Here is a 27,281-nt window from a genome sequence, read left to right as displayed (position 1 = left end):
TCAGACTTCCAAATTTATTCCCATTTCCTAATAATCTTAACCAAGCAGTGACCTTTTGACATTTTTTGCCACCACGAATTATTATTTTGAACCAACTTTGTAAATTTAAACCCACTTCATTAAATGACAGATAAAACCAGGAAATTTAAGTGAAAAATGCTTCTTACTTTGACAAGTCACAAAAAGTATTCTTCATTCTTTTCTGGAGTTGTGAACACTTTTGTTATGTCCCTGGACATCGTTATTTCAACTTCCTTAGCCAGAAGTGTTACTTTCTTAGCCAGTACCCTTACCCAGAAAGGCTATTTATTTCCATGCAGCATCCATCTGGGACCAGTAGGATTGCTATATGTGGCTCTGTTTTGGCACAGCTGATTCTTTTTATTTCCTGTGTATCTCAGATCTCAGTGTAGTAACCTGGCCTGTGATGGGGACTAGCATCGCATGCAGACATGAATGGCTTCTCCCCTCATTGTAACTTTCAATCTCAGAAGCCAAGGGTGGGACAAAATCCCAAGTTTTGTCAGAAGTAACAGGTTTGTTTGTTTTCCTGATGAAGTATTCTAAAATATCTTCCTCAAAGCTGGGTTTCTGAAATGAGCAGCTAGGAAGAAAGCAGGTGATTAGTGTAGTTTCACATGAGGAACAGGTGTGGGGGTGTCACATGAAGGGCACACCTTGTGTAGGTGATGCTATTTACTCATGAGGAGGTGGCTGTAAGACCCCAAGTGCATTGGTTTGGGTCATTATTCCTGTGCTATCTTGGGGACTAGTGAGCAAGATTTCTCCAAAATAGAGGTCCTTCCCAGTAGCCTGATGGAAAGCCAGGAACAGCTGACAGGAAGATTTTTCTTGAGGCATTGGTTATGCACAGTGTACAAAGCCTCTTCAAAGCCTCTTCAACTCTTCCTGCTTTCTGCTGATCTCTGACCCACTGCTAAGTCACAGTCGCTTTCCCCACTTCCTTACCATCAAAGAACAAAGGCTCCTGAGGTGCACACAGGTTGTCTAGCAAAACAGAAATGCATTAAGTGAAACTGGGGTAGGGGCCATTTGAAGGTGATTGGTGCTGACTGCAAAACAACTGGATAACAAGTGGAGAACAAACAGAAGGGCTGATTAAAGGGGAATGGTTAGAGCGTAGATGGACACTGGATAACACATTGGCCAGGAGCTGCTATCTGTTTAGATGTGTGATAAAGGGCTCTCTTAGTGAGCAAGCTGCTTCTGTGATACTGCAGCAGTAGCATGCACATTGGGTTGTCCCAGTGAATTATGGAGCAGTCCAGCTGAAATGTCAGACTGTGAGAGTTTTTCCATCAGCAGTTCTGCTGTTAACCAAACCAGCCTTGGTTTGATGCAGAAGCCAGTTTCAGAAGCTTTTAACCCTTTCCTCTACTGCTGTTGCATTACCCACATATCCAAGATAAAATCTAGCTTATAATGATTTCTGTTCATATGTACAAACCCCAGTAAAAAAAGTTGAACACAATATACACACTGGGAAATATAATCCTGGAATACGTGTCAATGACGTGGTTGTTCTGCAGAATAATCCTGCCCACGTTTCCCTTAAAAGATCTCTTCCTCTTGATGCGAGCTGTGCCCACGTTGGAGACACTGACTGCTCGTGCTCGAGTTTCATTCTCTTCACAGCGGTCAGTGAAAGCAGGCAGGTCCATCTCAACATCAGGATCATGGTAGCAGCCGTCAAAAGCCATTGCTTGCACTGTATCAATATTATACATTCCTGAGGCCTGGCAACAAAAAATAGTTATTGTGAATCTAGCAGGAGCCATTTTAGTAAATGATAAATAAATAAAACAGACAATAAACAAAGCTTTCTCTCCAGTGCTGTTCTTCACACTGCAATGGCTACCTCACAGAGTGCACTTACCTCAGATACTACCTGTGTATCCTGTGTGGCCCTGCCCTTTGTGCAGCACACGTGCAAATAAAGACATATATGTGACATAACACGCTTGTCTCAGGGACTGTTGCCAGCTGACTTGCATGTGCCCTTGCTTGTGAAATAGAAAAATCAAACTGACTCATCTGTAGGTCTGTGGGAAATTACTTCAAACATTTCTGTGTTTTTTGATAGCAGTATGAAATCGTGTGGGCAACATATGCATCCTTTGTGTGTTCTTCTACTTGTGATATTCCAATGAATGATTTCACATGTGGGGATATTCATGAAGGGTTTTTTTTTTTAAAATGAGTGCTTCATAGAAAGCAAATGTTTGACTTGTAAACATTTCTACTTCAAGCACGCTTTTCTAAAAAGGACCTAATCATTCATCTGGTCTCAGGACAAAAAAAAGTCATTAAACCCATCTGCCTAACTGAAAATGAGGAAGCAGAAGAAGGATAAGTAAACTCTGCTTTACAGGAAACAGGAGGAAACAGTGCATGAGTATAGTCTGGGATATATTTCAGGGGCAGGATAAAGATGAAAACATTGTCTTCGTCAATAGGAAAAAACTGGGAAACAAAATGAGAGGTACTTTCCTTTGAGTGAAGAAAAATAATAATAATCAGGAGTTGTGCTCCCTAATCTGTTAAAAGAAAAGGAAGGGAGAGTAACTTCGGACTTTCTCAAAATCTGAGAGGATGATACATCCCTTGCCTTCAGTCACAAAAAAAGTGTGAAACAGAGGAGAGTCAGAGATTATCACATTTTTGTGTCAGGACTATTCTGTGACTTCTGTGATGCTTTTAAAGGCAACAAAATGCAGATGATTGTACCTTGCCCCTTTTCTTGAGTTGCTTTCTCTCTTCAATTGTGGTGAGATAGTTCACTGCTGCATATTCAATGACAGACAGGAAGACAAAAAGGAAGCTGATCCATAAATACACATCCACAGCCTTTATGTAAGACACTTGAGGCATTGAGGCACTTACTCCTGTGATGATGGTTGACATTGTCAGCACCGTAGTTATGCCTGCCAAAGAAGAAGGGAAGGTTATCACAATACAGGCCAGGTTCTGTTTATCTCATCACCAATTGCTCAGACAGCAATGCTCTGTGAAGGCGGGTGATTGAGACTGCCTTTAGCTTCACAGCACAGGGTTGGAGAAATAGAGTAAGCTATGCAAGCCACCTATTGAAAAGAACATTGAAACAGTCATATCTGCCTCCACTCAGTATGTGCAGTCAGAGCTTCAGCCCACCATGTTTGAGCAGTGGGGACAATGCTGGTGATTCAGCAGTGCAAGGAACACTTTCTGTGACAGCTTTTCTATGAATCCTATAGAGCAGTGAAGGCAGGCTCGTGGTCTTGTTTCCCAGAGCCAGTGTCTCTGCTATGCACTTTCTTGTCCTCAAACTTTACTAATGACACATCAGTTTCCCTCCCAAGCCCTTCTAAAATTGTACTTCTTGGCTACATGTCAATTTGTATGTCTCTGCAAAATTTCTTGATCCTAAAAACATTGTAGAGTGAAAATGCTATACCCATTGACACTACAGAATGTTTGTTGACTTCAGTTTGTCTAGGATTTCAACCTCATCCTTTCAATGTCTATTCTGATGTGACCCTATTCATCTAGCTTTGCTGCGTTCTGTCTCAGAGAAAATTATAATTATAATTAAAAGAAAAATAAAATCCTACCCAGGCTCTACTTTTAATGCACTAAAAGTGACAACATCTCAATATCCTCTGTGAGATTGCAGTGGCAAATAGCACGGTCTTTCACTTTTGGGTGTCAGTACAGCCTCTTTCCAATTTTATGCTAGTTCAAGCCCACCAGAATATGCAAGAGTTTTCCCTTTTGCTCTGCAAGTTCTTTATGTTGAAGGTTGGCGTTTAGGATATACTTTACAGGAGGAAATCTGTTTATTAAAAATGTGTGTACTTTAGGCTAGAGAGCTAAGCTTTATAAACTTTGTTGATAACATTGCCTATGAATTATGTATGCTTATGCTAATTGAATGTGTGTTATTCATTAAACTCCTGATGCATAACCCGTTGAATAAACCCATATATAAATTAATGAACATGATCAGCAAAAACATTTTGACAACATTACAAATGACTTACTGAGAATTTAAACTTTCTTTTTAAACACAAAGTTAAATTTCTTACAAATAAATTGGCAAATGCATTAATAAAACCAGGTATCATAATTTGGTTTTAGAGTAATATATTTATGTATCTTATATTAAAAGTTTTAGACTCCGCTAATAGAAAGCCTGATTAATATACCTATAGATAAACATTAAGGGCTGCCTGAGTACATGATATTTTGTTTCTTAAACAAAGTTTCTCAAGGTTTTGCACTTGTCCAGGAAATAAAACAACAATCAGCTTTTGGAACCAGTCTTGAAGTGATGTCAACTGTCATCACTGAGAAAACAACAACGTTATTAAAAAAACCCTACAGTAATCAATCTTTTTATTCCAAGCTGTAGTGTTCTGAATTTAAAGAAACAAGAGCAGAAAGGTACCCAACTTACTCTGCTTTCCACAGCAGCCTGCATGCCTTGCAGAGTTAAGGCACCAAAGGAAACATATTCAAAGTGCCTGAGAAATAAAGGCTTTGCTAACCAGGACAAGTCAGGAAAATGATTCCAGGTTGGTAGGAAGATATCAACTGCTTCTAGAAAGAATGTGGAGCTACAAAGCTTATAGATAGATACTGCACTGCCTGTGAAGTGTCTCTCATGAGCCACGAATTTAGGGATGGATCTGAGTACCTGGGAGTAGCGGAAAAAATGTCTTTGAAAAATAAAAAAATAATGAAGGAAAACTCTACTCGAGAAATCTGCAGAATCATCATTTGTTCCTTCTGTGGTGTGTTAGCTGCTAGTACATCAAAGCCAGTCTGAAGAAACATCCGATTTCCAAACATAGAGGTTGACTAAAGGAGTTTGTATGAAATTATTCAGGCAATTATCTGATATATTTGTCTTGTGTAAATAAGAAGCTAAGGTAACTTCAGAATCTCTCCTCTACCCATCCTATACTTCCCAAAAGAATATATGGTAAAGGTTTACCTAGTGATACCCTGGCAGGGACGGCTCTTCTGTCAATCCAAAAAGAAACCCAAGACAGCATCACCATCAGCATGGCTGGGAAATAAGATTGTAGCACAAAAAAGAAAATATGTCTCCGGAGTGCAAAGTTTATGAAGAGTCGATTGTACCAGCCTGTTGTTAAAAAGGAGAGGAAAAGGTTGGGGGAGAAAACAAGAACTGTGTTATTTGTGATCTCTCTTTACCAGCCTTGCCTGGGCATCCACATCACTAATAGTAAATACCTAGGAAATATCATTGTCACTCTGCTTTCATATAGTGCTTTTCAAACTGTCCATCCATACCTCATTAAAATACAGATACTTTGGCATAGAAACATTGCTTCTTCACTGTAAATATGTGCCACACGTTTGCCTTGCTCAGATCTGTTTGCCTGCCCAGTGCTGACTTTAAAGGAAAGGGTGCCATCTAGTGACTTTTGGGGCATGCTTTGTGCAGCACAACATGTGTGCTGCTCAGTCTGCAGGGCAAAACTGTATACAGTGAGGTGAAAAGAAGGTAACATGGCTGGCTGTGCAGCATCTGCCTTTCCTATACAACTGCAGACAGAAATGAGCCTGTATGGGAACTGTCATGCCATCACAAAGAGTCACCTTATAAGGAACATCTTAGCAATTACTCAATATTAAACACGCCCTATGTTCTTTCAGGGTTCCGGTTTTAAAAACAATTGTGTTATGAATGGTTTCACACTGTTGCTCCCTTGGAGGCCAGGGAGCTCCAGGAGGCTAAATGCTACACATTTGTGGTTCACTGAGGTTCACAGGAAAGATGACACACCACCTGAAGTGCAGAAAAGATGCTCTGTGAGCAGCGTTTTTGTCCAATTTTTTGTCCAAGAATCTTCAGGAGATGGCCGCCATTAGAGTTATGCTGATAGTCCTCTGCTATTCCTCACTTCTGCTGGGGAGGAGGTTTTGTATGTAAACACTTTCTTTCAACAAGAAGCAAAAGAAAAGAAGAAAGTGGAAGCTCCCGACTGACCACCAGAACTCAAAGCCAAAGAAAAGCGTATGCCTACAAATGTTAGTGTTCTAGCTAATAGATACTGTATGTGCATTTATCCCCTGGTTCCTCCCAGTGGTCATCTGTGACTTAAAGTCTTTTCTTCTGTCTTTACCCTGGTGAGTTAGCTCATCTTCAAAACATCTGCATTTAAGTGTTACTTTTTACAAAGTCAGAGGTGTTGTAAAGGTCCTAAAAAGTACAGGGGTGGTACGAGGTTGCACTGCTCTGCCATCTTTGCTTGCATGAGTGCTTTTTGATGAGAATAGCTGAGTTCCCAGAATGCAGTTTGGACACAGTGACAGCAGTTTGGTAGAAACCATTCCCATCTCCATCTTGCAACAAGGACAAATTTGACATGGCTCTCAGCAAGGTACAAATGCAATAGCTACGTATCACCAATTCTCACATGACAGTGGCTCTTGAAAGCTGGAGCTCTTCTTAGCTCATGTACAAGCAAGACATAAGGATGAAGAAGCTGATCAAGCTCTGAATTTCTTATTGCTTAGGCTGCAGAGTAAATTAAATTGGAATTTCTGCATTAAATGTCAGCCATTGAATCCTCATTGCAAACTTAAATCCTTAATCTTTCTAAAAGGCAAAAAGAAGCTATCCTGTAGTTAAGATATACTAGGTAAGTCTATTTGCAGCCTTCTTGCATGCCTTAAAGGGTTCTTTTCCAATGAGTTGTGCATTTAACATATTATATGGAATCATTTCCATTTCATTAATCTGCCTGTATACAAAGTGCAATAACCCCTCTGAAATGAATAATCTCAGACTAGCAAGTACAGTAGCAAGCATGACATTTTATCTGGTTAAGGAAAGTATGTTTAGACTACTTGCATAGAGAAATATTTTAAAGTTTATAATTGCATGTACAAATATGTACAACTGCAAAGAAAATAAAAACCACTTTGCATGAAATTGAAATCATAACAAACTGCAGTTTTGTGCAGTTTGCTAGAAAATGTAGTTCAAGATCTGTAATGAGGAATTAAATACTGTTTGGGGCAGACCCCTGTGTGTAAACAATGTAGCCATGACATAAAAGCCATGACATTTTTTTTCTGCAACTTTATGTATAAAAATGGAACATTAAGCAAGCTGTGAATTTGACCTCAGTAGGTTATAAATGCTCTCATTTAGAATTTTTAAAGTCAGTAGATTTTTAATGACCATTTACAGATCAAGAAAATGAGAAGATTTTAGACAATAAAACACGTTGGAATTCCCTTTTTGAGCAAGGGTTATGCAGGTAATGTGAGGAGAATCTAGGGCTGAGGCTAACAGAGCAATGTGATTGACAGCTCTCATTTTAACAGATCTCTCAGCAATAAGAAACATTTACTAATGAATTTGAAGGAGAAAGACAGTCAGTATGGCTGTGTGCCCTTCTTCTTTTCTAATGACAAGGTCTTACTGTACCAGTACTGCTGTAAAATGCAAGTCCGCTGGAAGCACTGAATTCTTCAATGAAAAACTGGGAGAGGGAGATGTGCTCATCTGTGCTCAAGGACTCATTTCCATGTTTCCAGTATAACATCAGATCATCTTCATTGTATGCATCTGTGAGAAGGTAAAAACTAAATCACCTCTGCTGGAATAACACTTCTGCTTGCTTTTCTTAGCAATGGGAGACCACTCAAAACAATTTTAGAAAACCAAATATCCATTATTGCACCTTGTTGCAGGTGGAGTCCTGTGCCATGCCAGCAGCTTACATGACAGAGGGGGAACATGGATTAGTGACCAGGGTCCCAGGGCACAGGGATGCAGCTTGGGAGCTGCCACACAGTCTAAGCAGACTGCCCAAGCACAGCCAATTTGTTTCCAACCAAATAAGAATAAATCTTGAGATATCAAAATGCTCTGCAGGACGCAATTACCCTTCTTTGTCCAGTTCTACAGCTTACTACAAACCACTGAGTCAGGGGTGAGAAAGCAGACATATCACAGTAATACATGTAATCATTTTCATTTTTCCATGAGGTCAAATACTGACATCCTATTTTACTATTTACTCGCATTTTTTTCCCTCAAATAAAGCATGATTGTTGATAAAGAAAATATTTTGGATTGCAGTTTTGGAACATCAACCCAGTCAAAACAAAGCAGAGTGTATGATAGTTTTTCTGTCTTCCCATGGTTGAGTTATGGAGATATCCAAAACTGGATCCAAAGCTGTTTGATACAGATGAAGGATTCCAGTCACACACAGGTGATAAAGGTATTATCAACAAGACGGAGTGATGCTAAGAATGCACATACGAGGAGCAGGCATAAATTATACTTACAGCTTTCCAGTTCTAAAGAACAGTTCTGGGTATCCAGAGGAAACCTACTGAAGTCCATGAAACACATAGCAGAAACTGTTATTCTGCAGAAAGGAAAAGAAAAACAGGCAGTAGATGAAAAATTTCACGCATTCTCTGGACTGTGCAGGCATCTGATTGAGATCCCCAAGCAACCTGCTGGTTAGAATCCTAATGATTGACTTTTTCTGCTCCTATTAGACGTTCTAAAATTTCTTTGAGATAGTGATATAAAACTAAGACAGTGAGAACATACATTTTTAAAGACAAATACTTTTTCTTATCAAGCACGTTACCCTCAATTTATAAACTCTTCTTTGGTCTGATCTTTCATTAACCTTTCATACATTTTGCTTCAAAGGGTTACACTTATCAAGATTTGCAAAGGGAGCTCACATTTTTTAATTAATTTTCTCATAGGCTGTAGTAGATAATTTTATAGATCTGAGCAAATATTATTCCAGTTGCTATTTTCCCACATTACAATTTCTATTATATGGTTATAATATCTAATTATATCTAATTGCACAAAAGATAAGCTGTGGTTTCTGGAAGAATATTCTCTTCTTCAATTCCACAAAAATGTTTTATGCTCTAAAAAGATCAGGTAAACATAGACAAAAACATTAATTTCTCATTCCACTTGCTTTTTCACAGATATTTAGAAGATAAATGTCCCCTAGCATATCAACCAAATAACCCAATATACAAACAAATAAAAGGCTAGGAGCAGCAATTTAAATACAGCAAATATTGACAAATTTTCATTTCCTGTCCCAGCTCGCATGATATTTTATTTTGATATTTCAGTTTTCCCCAGGTTGAATCAATTGAATTGACATAAGTGGTATCGGATGTGTTAGGTACACAAATGATCTCTGAATATTTGTGACCAATAATCACACTGTAGGTACATTTTTACAAATATCAGGTTTTACTGGGTTGAAATGAGATAGATCTTTAAAGCAATGCATAAGATTTCCAGCTACGAATATTATTCCTGCCTTCTGGGTATTGACTACAGATTCATAGGGACAGCAATAAAATATGGATTATTAAAAAAAAAAAAAAAAGAGAGACTATTTTAGTACCAAATCTGGATTTTTGTTCAATTTTTCTTCAATAAAATCCTGTATGCCAGGCACTGAAGAAAAACTTTGTACTGCAAATATACTGAATGTAAGAATTTGGAATATAATCTACTCACTGCATGTAAATCTGTCAATACAAAAAGAGGGTTTAAATGAGCATCTGATTCTTTAGGAATGTATGCATTAACACCACTCAGACTACAAATACTCTATGTGACCTTAATCATTTCAAAACCAGCCTTATGTCACTCCCTTCCTATAAGTTTGGTAAGAATTGGTAGAGAAAGGGAGAAAGAGGACAGGATCTGCCCTTGATACTGTCCAAGAAGAAATCTGCAGGCCTGTTAGGAACTCTGAGGATTTGCTCTTCACTGGAATAGGAGAAGTCACCCAGCACCCACCATCAGTTAATGCAGGGCTAAGGCAAGGTAAGGAAAGGAGCTGAGAGAACAAGGGCAACTTGTAAAAGTAGGGCACCAGCTTGCAAATGGAATGTAGGATGCAGGGCAGGGGCTCCCATCACAGAGTCATATCCTCATATTGAAAGCCACTGCTGTAAGCTGAGGTCTGTTTCCTCTAATTCCTCTCTTTCATGAAGCACAGAAGTGATTGTAACAAGAAAGTTAATAGTTCACCTCATGGTTTCTTGCTGGCCAATATAATTCTCAAACATAAAAGCCTTACGCTGTTTTAAAGTGGCGTGCAGCAGTTGTGAGGAGATTCTGTATGCTTTATGAGGGGGTAGATAAATTCATTTGGAACAATTATTACATAGCCAAAAACTCAAATGCTTGCGTAACTCTTCCAGCTATCCAGATTAGATGAAATATCACCTCTGAGCACAGGGCTAATTAGTAACAAACCGGAGAGTGGTGATTTCTGCAATGCACAGGCCCCAGAGATTCTACCTAGGGGAAAGTACTTTCATTAAAACTATTTCTGCCACATCATCCACATCTGCTTTTAATGTGTAGGTAGAAGGGAGGAACTTTTAATGGCCTTGCTGTTCCAGTTCTGGAACTGCTGTGATCTGCTCTCTGTGCCTGTCCACAGCCCTGATTTATATTAATGCTATGTTCACAGGTACCCCAGAGTGAAAATAGCAGAGATAGTTTTAAAAGACTCAGGAAAAAAAGTAATTGTTCTTTGCTAATAATTTGGGGCTTTACTGCACTCAGCAGTAGATTTACTGCAGTATTGCTAAAACCACAGGCAATGAATTATCATTTGACAAACTTCAGTGGCATTTACAATAGATGAAAAAGTTGCCATTGTCCTCTGATGGGGAACAATATGTTAATAAGATGCTATCTTTAAGTTATCAATCCTCAATTTATGTTCCCACTGGTACATTGAGAATCTTCAGTTGTCACCAGTACTCAGTATCTAACACCAAAGGTTTAACACCAATCAGTATCCTAACTGCAAGGATTTCAAGTTGTTTCTCAGGGCCCACAACTGTAGCTGTGTATTGTCTTATAAAAGAGGATTGTTCTTACCGGAGACTGAAGAGTACGTTGCCATCGGGGTACACTCGGAGCATGACGTTTTCCACAGTTGTATCATGGATGAAAGATCTTTTGGAGTGTACAAAAAACACATCAGGTACCCAGATCTTTTTTATTAGTCTTCCATCAAAAGTCATACTTTTGTTTTTGGTACTACGAAATGAAAGTCTCTCATCCTTCCAGTAATGTCTGAGATATAAAGTCATCGTGAAGTCCTTTGTTTAATTAAAAATAAAAGAAGACAATGCATGTTTTATTTGCATACAGTAAAAAACAGAACAACTCATGTAAAGGAACAGTTTCTGCTATGAACATCATGTGGAGGATCCTCAGTGAAAGAAATGAGATGCACTCAGCAAGATTAAATATAGTTTGGAGCTATCTCTGAGATACCTGCTGTTTGCCTCATCACTGGCATCTGAGTCAGGGCTCATGCTTCATACATACTCAGGTAGAACAGATTTCAGTGGTCTGCTGGATTGGTGAAGGGGAAAAAAAAGCTTTAAAATCAAACTAATGTGAACTGGGGGGCTTTCCTGTAGAAATTTTCACAAGTTATTCTCAGAATGGACTACAGTTCCTTTACAATTCCTTTATAGATTCTCCAGGTCATCTTGTAAAATCCATTAATCTGTACATTTGGTACAAGGGTTAGATGGGTTTTTAGATTTGTATATTTTTTATGAATGAAATGAATCATGTAGAAACACCATGGTGAATTTCGTAAGAATAAACAAATTTCACAAGACTTACAATTTCTAAAAATATGAAACAATCTTACTTAGAGAAATAACATGGCTGCAAATATGCATGTGAAAAAAAAATGGAGAGGCAGCTGGAAATTCAGTCTGAGCTTCTGTACAGTCTGACAGCTCTGTGCTCGCCTATCTAGCTTTTCCAGTTTTAGGCAGGTATCACTCATCTTGATAGAACAATTACTTCTGAAAATAATACTGGAAAGATAATTAGGCCTCCTCCCATAATATGATTTTATACCTGCGTAAAACCCACTGATTTGGGTAAGATTGTAGAGGAATCCAGGGGTTCATATAGACAGAACCCATAGCAATCTCAGCACCAATGATTAGATCTACTCTCGGCATGAGAAGATACTGTAAATGAGATCTCTTTGCCAAGTTAAGGTACCCAGCTGTTCTAGATCTAAGCAAATTGGCACTAATGTTTGGGTGGCGCTATTAGTGATAATTTTGGAGGAGAAACAAATATCCTGCATTCCTCTGCTACAGGTCCTTAACTATAGTTGAAGGTGTTTCCTAGAGCTCATTGTTATATTCATATTTTTCTATTTCCATTTGTTGCATCCACTGCTCCACCATGACAGAAAGGATGAGGAATATTAAGATCTGCACAAGGAAAGAACACAAAATACATGAACCCCCATCTTCAGTAGTGCAGAGCACTAAGAGTTTGTGTGGAAGCCCACAGGCCATACTGAGTGGCTGGCATTTCCAATAAGAGCACTCTGTTCTGTTCCTCTGGGATAGTTAGGGAAATGTTCAACGTGTGCTTATACTTAACACTTACTAACATAAATGAAGATGACTTCCATTCTTCACAGCAAGGCTGTGCTCTTCTAAGAGTTCACTGTCTTTAAATGTATTGTTTGTATCATCCATCTGGATGCTTCTGGGACCCTGAGTTTTGGCTGAAATTCTTTATCTCACCAACTTACCATGTCAACTTCAGATATGCTGTCAATGCTTTCTACCTGCACATCAATGCCCACAGGTATTGGCGACCCTTCAATGCAACAGAATGAAAGAGTGATGAGGAACATAAGTCCATATTTTTAAAGGGAAGACTGTGTATTAACAACATGCAGAGTACACCCCATACTGTCATTTCCTATGGTCTGTCCATCACAGTATGCTGATTGAGAAACTCCTTGGCAACACAGTAAAACCCAACATTAAATAGTTGCAGAAATAAGTGCATAAGAAATAAGTGATTTCTTTGCAGCTAGACTAGTTATTGATATTGCAGTTTAGACAGCAGTGAAAGTTTCCTTGCAGTGCCAAAGCTAATGAACTGCTTGGAGTGCCGTAGAGAAAAGCTGAGTAAATATACCACCTAAATCAAAGATCACAAAGCTTACTTGTCAGTCCCAACTCTTGTTCCCACACTTGTAAGCAAAATGCCTACTATGCTTCCTAATTACCTTTGGTAACTTAATTATTTAATGCTTAGCATAGGCATCTGTGAAAAGGGATTAGTACTTGCTCACTAACTCATAAGGGAAAAGCCATGCACGCACTAAGCATGTGACAAGATGGAGCACTGTGTCTACAATGCATTGCTGAGTATGTAACTTATTTTCAAGTACAACGAATTGCACTCAGGGAGCTTTTTTTTAATAAACCACGTCTGAAAAAGGCTGTGGATTTACAGCATGATGCAGACTGAATGAGTGTATTATAAAGCAGTATTTGCATTTTTGCAATAAAGGGATTAAAACCTATTAAAATTACAGCAAAATATATTTCTTCCAGTTTCTTCAGTACACCAAGTCTAGAATTAAAGGACTAATTATGTACCTGTGTAATCTTCAGCAAGCAAGTCATTCCACTTAAGTAATTGACTAAGCACTTCCTTACAGAAGCGGGGGAGTATAGAGATTTGTGGACATATGTGTACACACACACAATGAAGAATAGTCTGCATTTGGAATGAATAATAAACCACTGTACTTGAAATTCCAAGTACATTTGTAAAAAACAGTCCATATTTTTTAAGGGGAAGAAATATTTGCTTTTAAAATATTTTAAAAGCAAACATTTAAATACTGTAATACAAAGCATCAGTACAAAGAAGTCTGAACAAGCAGGAGATAGCAACAGCTCCTTTAACCTGTCTTTCTCTTTTTCTTGCGTTTTCTTTACAGTAAAGCCAAAGTAGCCCAGAAATATCATTCTCCTGATAACCAGCCACAACACTGTGTCTCTTTTTGGAACTATTTTTGAGGTATTTTAAAATCTGGCTCTATAATCTCTTGATTTGTCTTGTATATTTTAATGGAGGGTTTGACCCTGCATAGAACAGATGCAAATGTGTGTGGAAAAACAAGGTAAATAGCGACCAGAGTTAGCAGGGCACACAGGAGCACGTCTCTGCAATGACAAGAGCGGTGCTGCCTGGCTGAGAAATCATCTTTGCTTCTGAAACAAATCTGTGGCTCAGTCCATCTGCAGAGGCTCAAAGATCAAAACAGAATTTAGTTGACTGAAGTAAAACTCTAGATAGCACTTGGGGTAGACTGTTTCTTTTGGAGAGTAGAGAATGCAGGAGACATCTCCCTGAAAGGCTGATGTACAAGAGTATTGACATATATATCCAATCACTCTTCTTCATGCAAACTGATGCAATTGTTTGTGCCTCTCATAAACCAGGTTCGCCCACGTATCTTATTTATTTTTCCCACACAGTCCCAACCAGACCACAAAAATAGTTCACTTTCTGCTAAATACTGACTTGTACCAAGTATTGGTACAAAAATACTGGATTGTAGCCTGAGCTGTCATCCTCTCATCATTCCACTGAAATCTAAATTGTGAGCTGGAGACAAGTTTAGCCTAAGCGGGAGCTGTAGTGGGATTTATACATGATGTGAACATCATTCACAGGTGGCATCCACGCATCATTTAAATGCAAACACAGCAGAAAGATGAGGCAGTGTCTATCAAGCTCCTCATTTGCATGGTGCAGCAGGATCAGCCCACTTTGCAGAGCTGATACCTGAGCTAGCTGTAAGGCAGGGAGAGTCAGGCAGCAAGCTAGCTGTGGAAGCACAGTCCACGGTCATTACTAAGGCTGACAACAGTGAAATATGGCCTCATTGATATTTAGAATCCATGCAGTGTAACCTGTACTTTCGGGATTTCTAATTGGGATGAGACAACTTGGGCCTCAGAAATGTCTGTTGATTGCCATAGGAGTTTCAAGTAGGCAGGAGAACTGCCTATTTCATCTAAGCTTACTCACCAAGAAGTTTGAACTTTTTTATATTGTGTCTCCAAACTTACCCTGGAACCGTGGCAGAGACAAGTGGTAGGACGTACTGGCAGTGTTCACATCTGAGTGTACACTTGATCTTAACTGGTATTACTGAAACTTTGGGAGTGATCTGCATAACTAGAATGTTAAAACCTGTGGGTGAAGTCCCACTGATATGTGAGAGTAGTTATGTGGACAGAGGGATGAGAGAGAAACTACTCTCCACGTAAAATAAAGGCGTTTACCAGTTTTATGAGTCAAGAACAAGCAAACAGTTTTCCACCAACATCCTTCAAACATGCAGGGAACTACCCACAAATTATATCACAGAACAAGATAACTGGCTTTCTAAATAAACATACACCACGCATTGCAAGGAAGGTTTTGTTTCTGAGTGACAGCTCTTCAAAGTGTAACGATGGCGGTACTAACAATTTTTTGGGCTGTGCAAAAAAACACAGACTATTTTCTACCTCCAACAAGCACCATTCAAATGTGGGCAGAATTTCAATTAATAATTCATGTCATCTGGGCAGATAAAAAGGAATTGGTCACAGAACTAGCAGCTTAAGTACACGTGACTACTTTGATTACATGCACACAAGCTGAAGTGCTAGTTATACATATATATGCATTCTGTATTTCATTCTTTGAATGAACAACTTGCACTCGGTTGGGAACTGATATAAAAGCAAGTCAGTGTGAACAGTGAAGAGTGTAACAGAGATCAAAATCTGCAGCCAGAATTACAAAGGGTGTTTCTAAAATGAACTACAGAACTGAACTTTTGCAATAAAATCTGTTCCTTATGTGGTAGAACTGTGAAACATGCTCCTTAGAAATAGATTCCTGTTCTTTTCCTGTGCATTGGTCAAAGAGCATATTCATACTGCTTAAGGAGAAAACCCTGTTCAGTTTAGCACTTACCACAGACAGTTATAAAACCACACTGACAGATCATAGCAGCTGCAAATATTTTCATCCCATTCTGATTCTACTTTGGCAACAAATTTAAGTGGATAAACACACGAAGCATAGATATGCAGTCCTGGTCACTTCAGTGACCTGCAGCATTTTTGTATTTCTGCCACTAACACTACCACTCTAGTAAGAAATGTTTTGGCCCTACTCTTGTTCAGGCCTTCTGAACTTTGTAGTTTTCTTGGAACATTTATTTCTGCGATTAAAAGTCAACTATACCAGAAACATTAATAATGAGATGTTGGGAACAGGTTGCTGAGTAGTACAAGTTTTCTGTCCTCTGGGCTTGTTCTATCAAGTTCTGATGTATTTAAGAAGAAAAGCATTTCAATAAACACCCCAAAACAGCCAGAAAGCACTTCTCTACTCCTATGTCAGCACTACAGCTTTCCCCTTAATATACTGAGAATTTCAATCTCTGGCTGACCATCAGGCAATGACATCAAATTCACTTTGAAAAAAAGTAACCAGAGAAAAGCTGTGTTTTTTATTTCCCAGTCTGACAAGACTGGGGATGGCAGAGAGGATTTAGTTATTAAATTGAGCAGCTTCACTTGCTGCTGGAGCCTTGCTACAAATCATTATTTTAGAGGGATTAGTGATTTTCACAATGGAGGTTCCATAGATTTTCAAGATAATTACTCCCCAGCAGGAAAAATAGAATTGTTTTCAGATGGATTTATCCCAACACAAGCCATTTCTAGTCTATTTTAAAGGTTTAATATAGCAAGAAGAATTTTTAATAGATAGAAAGAACAGACGAATTCTATTATATTTTAAAAAGAGATATTATTTTAGCATTTTAGAATCAATTTCTGCAGTAACAACTTGCCTAATGAATTCTTTGGCATTTTTGTAGCAGTCAAACCTTTGTACACATAGTTCAAAAGACTGCACCTGCAATTCCCTAACATAAATGTTGAATTTAGAAAAATCAGTCACTGATTTTTCACAGTTGTCTTGGTAACAGTGCTGGAAAAAAGCTAAGTCTACAGAAACCTCCTGGTAAGAGAGAGAGAAACCGAGGAAGGACTGAGGTCTGTACAAAGGCTTTCTTCTAAAAATTGTTTGTGGGCACGTAGAGAAGGAAAACCAAAGACAGAAGTGAAACAAGCCACAGGCTTGTGTGGATGTATCTTCTTTCCTCTGGCAATGAGTGAAACAGCAGCAGTACTGGCAATAGTATTTTCTTCTTACTACTCTTTGATTTCTTTCTTATTTACATGGAAAATGAAGGGGGACTGGTATTAGCCATAGCTAACTCTAGGAACAAAAGAATTACCAGTGTCCAACAAAATATCTAGGAAAAGGTGCCTATCAGAGGTCTTGCAAATTTCCAAAGCATTTCTCTCCTGTTTTGGATCCAAGCTATTCTTCCCACATGGAAGAAAGACATTCCACTTTCACCAGAGTCACTCTCCTCCCACAGAGTGAGAAGTTTCTGACCTTTCTGGGAGCGATGAATTAATAGAACCTCTGTTCCTCTGAAAGCTTGGAAAAAAGACTGTGCCTAATTGCTGATTGAGATGCAATTTGTGGTAAGATGTGGGGAAATGGTTTCAAACTAAAAGAGGAGAGAATTTGATAGGATATAAGAAAAAAAAAAAGAAAAAAAAAAAGTTCTTTATGATAAGGGAAGAGAGGCACTGGAACGGGTTGCCCAGAGAGGTGGTGGGTGCCCCATCCAGGGAGACATTCAAGATCAGGCTGACAGGGCCCTAAGCAAGCAGACCTAGATATAGTTGTCCTTGTTCAATGCAGGGAAGTTTGACTAAATGGCCTTTAAAAATCCCTTCCAACTCAATTATATGATTCTATGCAAATTCTCTAGAAAGATTGTTACATCTTGACCAGATAATTTCTACTAAATTATTTTCCAGCATTTGTAATACATGCTAATTATTATTATTGTTTATATTATTATATTATATTATTGTATATAATTATTGTTATTATCCCCTTTGGTGGTTGATGTAGCAGAGATAACCAATTCTAAAACTTCTCCAACTTACCCATTAGTTAACTCTAACTAACTCTGTTAGCATTGATCCTGACAGGTCAGTAAGACAAAAGAAAACAAAAATAAAGTTGTTATACTTCACACACACAGATAGAGAACTTACTTGTACATAATGACAATTAACATGTGGTTCTCCAAATACCAGATTTCAAAACAGTTCAGAGACCATATGGAAAGACTTTATAGTTAGCAAAACAAAGGCACAGAGGAATGAAAGAGTGACAATTTTTTAAATGGCAATGTAAATTTTTAGCATGTAGGAAAAGAACTCAGGTAACCAAGAACTCAAATTCTGCCAGTACATTAAATTAAGAAAGTTTTTAAAAGTGGTGTGATATGGGAAAATAGATGTGTAAATATAGAAAGGAACATCATTTTAAAAGGATTTCTAAGCGTGACTCACTAAAACAACATTGTCAATGTATATAGTTTTGGCTGTCAAGACAGCCTGCATGGTTGTCCTCATATCTGAGCTGCCAAAAGTCTCAGTTCAGCATCTCATACTGACATGTGCTCACCCTCATCTCCAAAGAGCAATAACATTTCTTTCTCTCGGGAGAAAGAAATCAGCCATGTGAGCAGGGTCGTGATTATTTCCAGTAATGCTACAGCCAGTAGTATCAGTGTCCACAAGCTCTATATTCATTTGCTCCAACTCTTTTCAGTGCAGATGTTTGCTCAGTTTACAAATAAAATTTAGCATGAGCTCTGTTTTTCCATGATTATAAACACTAAAAACTCTAGGTCCTGTTATCTGCTTCATTCACTTTACATATGTGGGGCTAAATGAAATTAAACAAGCCAGATTTAGATTTAAGAGTTTAGTGAACTGAGGAATCTCCAGAAGGTTAAAAACAGTGTAAATTTTCCAGCTGCTTCTTCCCCTAAGCTGGTGCAAAGGATGATTTATCTTTTCGAGGGAAGGGGCACAGTAGAAATTAACAAAATTTATCATTCCAGCTCCATGACATACCCAGGAAATCTCAATGAGATACACAGAAGGGAAAAAAAAAATTGACTCTCTTTTAAATTTAAAGAATGTTTTTAAAATACTTCTTTTTCATGCAGCTATTTTGACCTGTTTTGTTGTTGTTTTAATTTTTCACATCAGTAATGTGAATTCATGCATTGTGCTGAGCTGAATAAATCATGCACTGTGGCTCGTGACAGATCTAAGCCCTTGAGGAATCACAATATTGAGCTGCTTTATTACATTTGATAAAACAAACCCAAAATCTCATCTGTTTTAAATACATAAAATCACAGGATTGTAAGTCTTCATACAGTTCAGAGCCATGTTGTGGCTGTGAGAGCAGTGTCAAGAAGAGAAAAATCAGCAAAGTCCTTGTTCCCTATCTGTGTCAGCCCCAGTGTGTTGCTATAATGAATGTATTGCAAGAGTTGATGGTGGCAGTGCCCACCTTGTGAGAAGGATGTAGGTGATTTCTAGACAGTGTCTGTGAGGCAGTGGCATCTCTAATTTCATCTTCTCTAGTTAGGTTTCCTTCTACTGCACACTTATCCAACAATGTTTGTCAGAGAAACCCATACCCTGCCGTCAGACAGCAAGTCTAGGTATGTTATTCAGATTTATGTTTCAGCTTTTGTCCTATGATGAGGTCACAGTTGTGTGCTAATCGTTGTTTCTCATTAACCTGTCTCTTCTAGAAACCAAGCCATTCTTTATACTGTAACAATCACTGAAATCTACAGTAAGACCGGAATAATGGAGTACAAATATACGATCAACATTCATTTCATTGAGACTTTTTACTGTATGCTGTAAAAAAAACATATCCATGTTCTATTCTTAAAGAGATTGACTTGTAAATATTCCATTTATTAAGAGAGTTCTGAAAACACAAAAGCGTGTGAACTCTTGGATATGAATTTACAAGTGCCACCTATGCCACTACAGCATGTGAAGAGCAGAGTAAAGTGTAAAGCTGGAACACTGTTCTGCTGAAAGCTATTTCTGAAAGACAGGAGTGCAGCTGAAATTGTACCCATGGCAATGTGATTATTAGGAGGACTGTGCAATGAAGTCAGTGGAAAAAAACACAGCTGGCTTCAAAAGGAATTGAATGGGCTCTACGATTAGTCATCTGAAAATAAAAGGACAAGGGGAAAAAGCCTGGTACAGATTTGCTGGGTACAAAAATTTCACATGGACTGTGGAAAATTAGAATTGCCAGATAACAGGCTGTATTCTGAAAGCTGCTTTTATGGACATCAGAAGTACTGCTTTCTGGGATGATCCATTGATAAAGTACATCTTGAATTGTTGTTTCTTTCATGGAAATGCTACTTCTGAGATGTTGCTCTCAAAAATTCAAATGCCTTGTGTGACAAGGCAGGTAGTAAGAGGAAAATAACCAGAACGAAAGATACTAGGCTAGACAGGAATTAGGCAAGAGGTAATTCTAACTTTGGCAGCCAAGATATAGAAATTACTTGATTATTTGTTAGAAGACAGGGAAGATTTTAGTTCCTTGACAAGCCAAAATTCGTAGAATAATGACAAACCCTTTCACACTCAACCAATGCATCCAGAAAGGCTTTTCTTACTCCATGTTTCACTCTCCTGGCATGCTTGCCAGGCCCAATGTCCCCACAGCTGGTGTCAACAATAGCTCCACAGGCTTCAGCTAGCCTCCCAGATTTGTGCCTGTTTACACAGTTGATTATTGCTCTTCATGTATTTTATTTTGGCTTCATAAACCAGAGCTGTTCAGTTTGCTTCCATGAATCATGAATGCTGAGCTGATGACACAAAAGCTCAGGTAAAGCTTAATTACAGGGCAGCTTTCTCATTTTACCTCCCATGAAAGAGTCATGGAGGGAGTCAAGGAGAGTCAAAATCCAAATCCCATTCAATACTCACATTATCCACATGCAATTTAGTTAAATGAAGGAATAATCATCATAGAGCCCAAAAACACAGAAACTGCATGGTAATAAACTGAAGGCCTGCTATTAAATGTTATGCAGAGTAAAGATTTAGGAATTCATGTTACATTTCAATCTCTCAAAACAAATACAATGACTAACTAATTTGCTAATTGCTACTGAACTATGCAGTTTCCAGGGAGACCTTAATCAATATGAAAGAGTAGTATTCTAACAATATTACCCGTTATTTAGTTTTGAGAAGAAGACAATTTGAATATTTTCTCCTACTGATATGCTAAACAAAATATAGGTGCTTTGCTTTCAAGTATTTTTTGGTTTCTTCTTTCTTTTCTGAAGCTCATCAAAAGAAGTGAGCTGCAATTAAAGCTGTCATGTCATCCAATTTTAAGTGGCATTGCCTGTCAGCATTTAAGCAACTTACAGATCGAGAATGAACCATTAACAAGTGCAGCACTGGTACCTGCTACTTGCTTACCTCCAAATCCAGGTCTCAGTGCAAAGTCATGGTCCTCTATGCGAAGAAGCTGCTCAGATTTAAGTGGCCGGACTTTGGTGCTGTCAAGTTTCCTCATTTTAATATCTCGTTTGCTATGTTTAAAAAAAATAAAAAAAGTAAGAAAACTTTTTTTTTTTTTTTTTTTTTTTGCTTCCCAACAGGAGGCTCATTTAATGAAGCAGAGATTCAAGAACACTGTACAGTTGACAGTTGAATCTGGAGCGATAAGGGAAATTACTGCATTACTAAAGTTGGAGAGATCCATATTGCGAAAGGTGGGGAAATCAGATATGAGGGCACCCAGGTTCATGAGGAACACCTATTACAACTCTTATTGCATATAAGAAATTCACTCAGAGACTGAACCTTTCACTGTGCAAGAGATGATAGCCAACTGAAAAAAATGGCACTGTCCACATTACTGCTTTCAACAACGACTTGGAAATAGCACTGTATATCCATGGTTTCAAAATACTTCATATTATCTATATTACAGAGACAACTATATTTTTATTAAAAATGGTTTTTTGATATTTTTTTTTGTTGTTTGGTTTGGGTTTTTTTTTTTTTTTTTTTTTTTTTTTTTCCCTTAAAAGTTCAAATGAATCAATAATTTCTCTGAAGAATTCTGAAACTGACAGTCCTGGATCCAGGAAGTTGCTTTTTGATATCCTCTCAAACATCCATCTTTTGTGGCCATGTCACACGCTAATATGTAATTTCTTGTTTGTTTTTTGCTCGTTATCTCATCCTCTGTTTGCTGGTCAGGTACACAGTATTCATTTGTATCATACAAGTACTGTCTTTGTGCTTTATATCATGTTGCACATAACTGAGCCTCTGGGAAGCACAGAGGCAACACAGCTGAACCTGTTCAGATGCTCTTAGCAGGTTGCCATGAATTCTGCAGTTCTTCCTAGGGACTGCTGCTAACTCTCTTCCCTTCATAGAATGTACTGCACCACACTGCAGATTCCATGCAGAAATTCACTATCTGAGAAAGGAACTGATGTGCTATGTATGCAATTTAAAATGACCAATAGCTGCCCATCACAGTGCAGCCTTCCTGTCCATTTTTCTTGTACACAGAAAGTATGTCGCAAACAGCAGGGAGGTCCAATATGTACTCATGTCCCAGAGTACTTGGGTTAAAACACAGAGAATGTCTGCAGCCAGTCTTGGCAGCTCAGGGAGGCAGCCTTTAGAAATAATTGGTTATATTATTTACTTTGGCTATAAGGAAAATGCTATGGTGCTTCCTTTATTTTCCACTCTTTCTTGCATGACCTGCTCTAAGTGGCTGGCTCCAAGTAGTAACAGAAGCAGCCAAACCTTAGCTAGAGCATTTAGCTTAGTTTGGGCATTCCTTTCATGAAATATGTGGGAAGTTCTCAAGAAACTGCTGCTGCTTAATTTGGAGGAAGAAGACTGAGGGAATGCACCACAACCTTCAGAACGCATAATGAGATTTTACAGGGCCCTTTTTCCATGTCCTCTCACAGGTAGGATCAGCAGTGGCAACAAGGGAGATCTGTGTCATCCCCTGGTGAGAACAGATTGCCTGGGGAGGTTTTGGGCTATATATTAGACAGAAATCTGTAGGAATGAATTAAATACAGCTATGTTGCCACAGGCAAGGAAATCTCCCTAGAGATCATTTCGTTCATGCCTTTTGTGATTCACTGAGACTTTGCTGCCAGTGACTCTAATTGTTACTTCAGACTGAATGATTGAAATTTGTTCTAACTATTTGCCCTGTAGTCAAACATTGAATAGTATGAGGTACAGAATACTGTAAGACAAGGTGTATCTGCAGCTATTTTGTTTTTTTTCTCCTCCCTCCACTTCCTAGCCCCTATTTGAATAATGAAGGCCAAGAAATTACTTCTAAAAATGCTACGATACAGGGATGCTATGATGTCACTGGCTGCTAGGACCACAACCACTGGTTTGTCTACCTGTCTGTTCTTGAATTGTGGTAGTGCTGCATGAACCAAGATATCAGGGCAGTCATCCATCAGGTATATCAAAGAAAGACATTAGTTTTCTCATTATTAAAATTACACGGATGCTAAAATGAAACCTCACGCATCAGAGAATTAAAGCTGCCATAAGCAAGCCTGTCTGTGTCAGAGCAAAATGGGCTGTAGATACAAACACCTGAAGTGCTCTGTAATGGGTGTGCAGGAAAATTCTGCTGTTTGGGAATTGATGTAAGAGAAAATGATGAATTGTGTTCAGAGTGCTTTGGCACAACTAATTCAGTTTGGAAGCACTACGTTATTTGTCACTAGATATTCTGAGGAAGATATTTGCTTGAGGCTCTCATGATTTCACAGGAAGAACAAGGCTGAAGCCTTGGTACAGCTATTACAACTTCTTACTGGAAACAAGTATGTGACTGAGGAAAAATTTCCTTAGTCATCTCAAAAGGGAAACATAAATCAGGAGATTTTTCTTCTTAATAAGCCACTGAAAATAGTGCTATAGGATTTTGATGCTTCTCCCATTTTCTCACATGAGGAAAAACAATCAGAAATGCTGTGTAAATGAAAAGCACCTTTTATGTCCACTTACTTGAACAGCATCTTCAAGCTGATGCTCTATACACAAATGGTGGAGTAACTATAAGTATTTCTAGCTGCTCTCAGAAGTGGTTATTCAAACTAGGAAAGATCCTGCAGGGGTCAGAATAGTACTTCCATTACAAATATGTAGTATCTTTTCTTCAGTACCTCGCTTTGGCAGAAAATAGTTTTTAATTGTAAAGGGGAAAAAACCCACTTACATGCAGTTGTACATATTCTTGACATTAATTTCCTGGATGCTGGTACCACTGCACATGTAAAGATATCAGCTTTCCTAAAAATCTCATTTAAAAAAACCTAAAATATATTTTTTAAAAAACACACTTATGCTTCACTTTTTTCTCCTGCTTGCCTGCCTCTCCCACCCAAGGCTAAGAAGTGTTCTCCAGCAGATATTCCTTTAACATCAGCATCTGGACTCCAGATGTTGTTCCTTGGCTAAGAGTTAGAGTATTACATTCTCCTCACTGCAGCTTTAAAGTTGTTTAACTGATGACTTGAAGGGAATTGCATGCATTTGTTTACTCCCAAGAAATCCTAGACCCGTATCTTGCTATTGATCAGTAACATAGCATTGTGAAATCACCAGCAGTTATTTTTATGAGTGCTCCTTCCCGTGGAGCTAATTCCATTAAGCAGCAGATTTAACTAGTGTAGGTCTCAGAAGAGATTCTCAAGGTCATTCAGGACCACAGTAGTGTGGCAGTTGCCAGTGGAACACTTTGTTCTCACAAAAGCACACCGAAGACATAGTTTATATTTCAGTGGCCTGTTTGTTACACAGCTTTGGCTAGAGCACAAGTCTAAATGTTGCAGTTGATTTTCTATCCTTGTTCTGTGGCAGACGTCAGGCTGCACTGTTTGAGAGGAAAAGCCCGCATGTGCTTAAGGAAAGAACATCTCTCTTTACCTGCCTAGGGTAGTTGTAACAAATGGATATCTGATGGGGGGGTTGGTGTCGGCATAGATCTGGGCAATGGAAAAAAATGGTCTTGTCAGATACAGTGAAGCACGTGCTCAAGAAACAACTGCTTTCGGTTATAACAGCTCTACCTTTCACGGTTGCCTTTCAGACAACATTTACATTATGTAAATGAAATTGTAGCCTATAATTAAATTCCAGCTAAGGACACAGAAAGCATTTGAAGTGTTTCAGATCACATAGGGAAGACACCCCTACTGGCATTTATACAGAAAACTATTGGAAGCACTAGCTCTTTGTATGAAAAACTAGTGACATGGTGTTTGGATTCTTCACTACTCAGTTTTGTTTCATGATCCTGTGGCTCAACTCCTTGTTGCCTTACAGAGCTTTCAAAGAGCAGCTTGTCACTATCTAGAAAACCAGAGCAACTAATTCAGAATTCTTTAACAACAAATAAATACGTGGCAGGCTTCTAAGAACAAACTCATCTGCTCCATCCAACCTTGAATAATTAACAGGAAGTAAAAGGTTCTGCTCAAGGAAATGAGATCATATCTGGCTGAAACATTTAACCACAAACTGCCAACAGTATAGTTCCATAACCAGTGGCTTCTGGACACCCAGGGGCTATAAGGAGAAAATATTTTCTGTGTTTGCTCTGTACTTAATCTGCCAAATTGCTGCTTAAAGCCACTATGAGAAACAGGTCACAATCGTACATGGACATTAGGCCAAATACTATGTGGCTCCTCTTCTGTTTTAATGCCCCATGCTACTTACAAGAAAGCAAAAGCCTTTGCAGGAAATTATAAACATCTTTCCAGCACCATTCTCATCTTGATAGACTTAGAAAAATCTGAAACTCACATCCCAGGAATAATAGGCAGGAGAAGCGTTGCTTTCTGTTACACTAATTTAGTACCCAAGAATACCATACTTCCTTAGCAGAGAAAAAGTTATCGCATTCAAAATGAAACTAGGTAAGTTTATAAAAAGAGCGCTTGGAAGGACTCTCTTGTGAAAAGAATACCATGAAGGGCCCTAGATTTAATGGTCAGAAAGTTCTTCACAATGGTTTGTTCCTCAGGTACTGCAGCTACTACCAACTGAAAGGTAGAATTACAGAACTTATTCCCAGGAGAGTTAGTGGAATTACATAGCAATGTAACCTCAGAAACTTTTAACTCATTTGTCACATTTTTGAAACTCAGATAAATGTAGGCATCAAAACTGCACAGTTTTTTCTCTCTCTCCCTCTCCTCTCCTCTCTGCATTTCCAAGTGTTCAGTGACATCAGCAATACGTACGGTCGAAAAGCCTAATATTTGGACAGTCAAATGTTTTGTTCTTTGCTTTAGGAAATGGACCATGAAAATAATCTCTTTCTCGTGTACTTTTGGTTAATGCTTTAAAATCTTCTTTACAAGAGAATGCAGACAAATAGCTTTGGAGGGAGAATTGGGTTACTCTATTAAACCAGTGGAACTTGTAGGTTAAGTAACATTTTCACATGGGATTCTTTCTAAAAGGCCACCCATTTAACCAAGGCCATCTGTCAGCTGTGTCCCTAATAACTCTGGTGATGGCTGAAAGGTTTTTCCCCAGAAAGAAAAAGAGGCTGGCGGAAAGTCAGACCGTGTTGCAACGCACTGGAAGATAATGCTGTCTTTAGAATCAGAATCAGAGAAAGAATCAAACAAAAAGAAATTAAATGTGTTTGGATCCATTCCACAGAAAAGCTGATTTGCAGCTGTTAAGCTCTGGCATCTTCTATGGCTCATCTTCTTCCCAATTCCAAATTTTAAATCTCAAGGGCCTAGCAAAAGGTACAGAAGGCCAAACCTTTGCCTCACACAAAGAAAACTGATACCCCACTCAGCATTATCTGAGGATGTAGTGCTGGCATTCCCCCTTGCTTCTATTCTGTTAACATCCTTCTTCTGCTTGTCTCACAGGACTGTTCTGTGAATCCATTTGTAGGTACTGTAAAGGTCTGTGAAGATGGAGGGGATAACATGCTAGTATTGTTCCTGTTCTTGACCTGTTGTCTTGTGGCAAGAGGTCAGCAGTGACCAGCAGGATGTCACATTTGCTGTCTCCTCCCATCAGGCTTCTCTCCTCCTTTCTAAATTAGTATGCCAGAGATGAAGCAGCTCCTCTCAGCTACTGCAGAACAGGATGCATGCAAATAACAGTAGCATATGTTTCCCTTTTACCACTGACAAAAATGTATTGGTAAGCTTAAAACACACCTTTAGTCCTACAGTGACGGTAAGATATTTTATTCTGTTCCAATTTGATTCTTAACTGCTTCGTGAGACTAATAAAGTCCCAGATTAGACTTCATCTTGATATTAGGTCTAGTTCTGTTTATTTTGTTTTATTACAGC

General features: G+C 38.6%; 1 protein-coding gene across 7 annotated transcripts in view; it reads right to left on the bottom strand.

The window, feature by feature from the left end:
* Positions 1-27,281, bottom strand: part of GABRR3 (gamma-aminobutyric acid type A receptor subunit rho3) — a 51,434-nt gene continuing 24,153 nt past the window's right edge. For 5 of the 7 annotated variants that reach the window (XM_042866529.1, XM_042866527.1, XM_042866530.1 and 2 more), the window contains 8 exons: positions 21,358-21,470; positions 12,651-12,718; positions 10,949-11,172; positions 8,341-8,423; positions 7,472-7,612; positions 5,000-5,152; positions 2,749-2,945; positions 1-1,757 (listed from right to left, as the gene is read on the bottom strand). In XM_042866529.1, the coding sequence (XP_042722463.1) occupies positions 1,455-1,757; positions 2,749-2,945; positions 5,000-5,152; positions 7,472-7,612; positions 8,341-8,423; positions 10,949-11,172; positions 12,651-12,718; positions 21,358-21,470 (1,282 nt within the window). In that variant the 3' untranslated portion in view covers positions 1-1,454. Of the gene's footprint in view, positions 1,758-2,748; positions 2,946-4,999; positions 5,153-7,471; positions 7,613-8,340; positions 8,424-10,948; positions 11,173-12,650; positions 12,719-21,357; positions 21,471-23,955; positions 24,057-24,876; positions 24,936-27,281 lie in introns of all 7 variants that reach the window. The other 2 variants (XM_042866532.1, XM_042866531.1) reach the window with 2 other exon arrangements.

The sequence above is a fragment of the Lagopus leucura genome, unplaced genomic scaffold (genome assembly GCF_019238085.1).
Source record: "Lagopus leucura isolate 7727_CA_CO unplaced genomic scaffold, USGS_WTPT01 Super-Scaffold_100001, whole genome shotgun sequence".
Classification (NCBI taxonomy): domain Eukaryota; kingdom Metazoa; phylum Chordata; class Aves; order Galliformes; family Phasianidae; genus Lagopus; species Lagopus leucura.
This window is presented reverse-complemented; position numbering and strand designations above follow the sequence as displayed.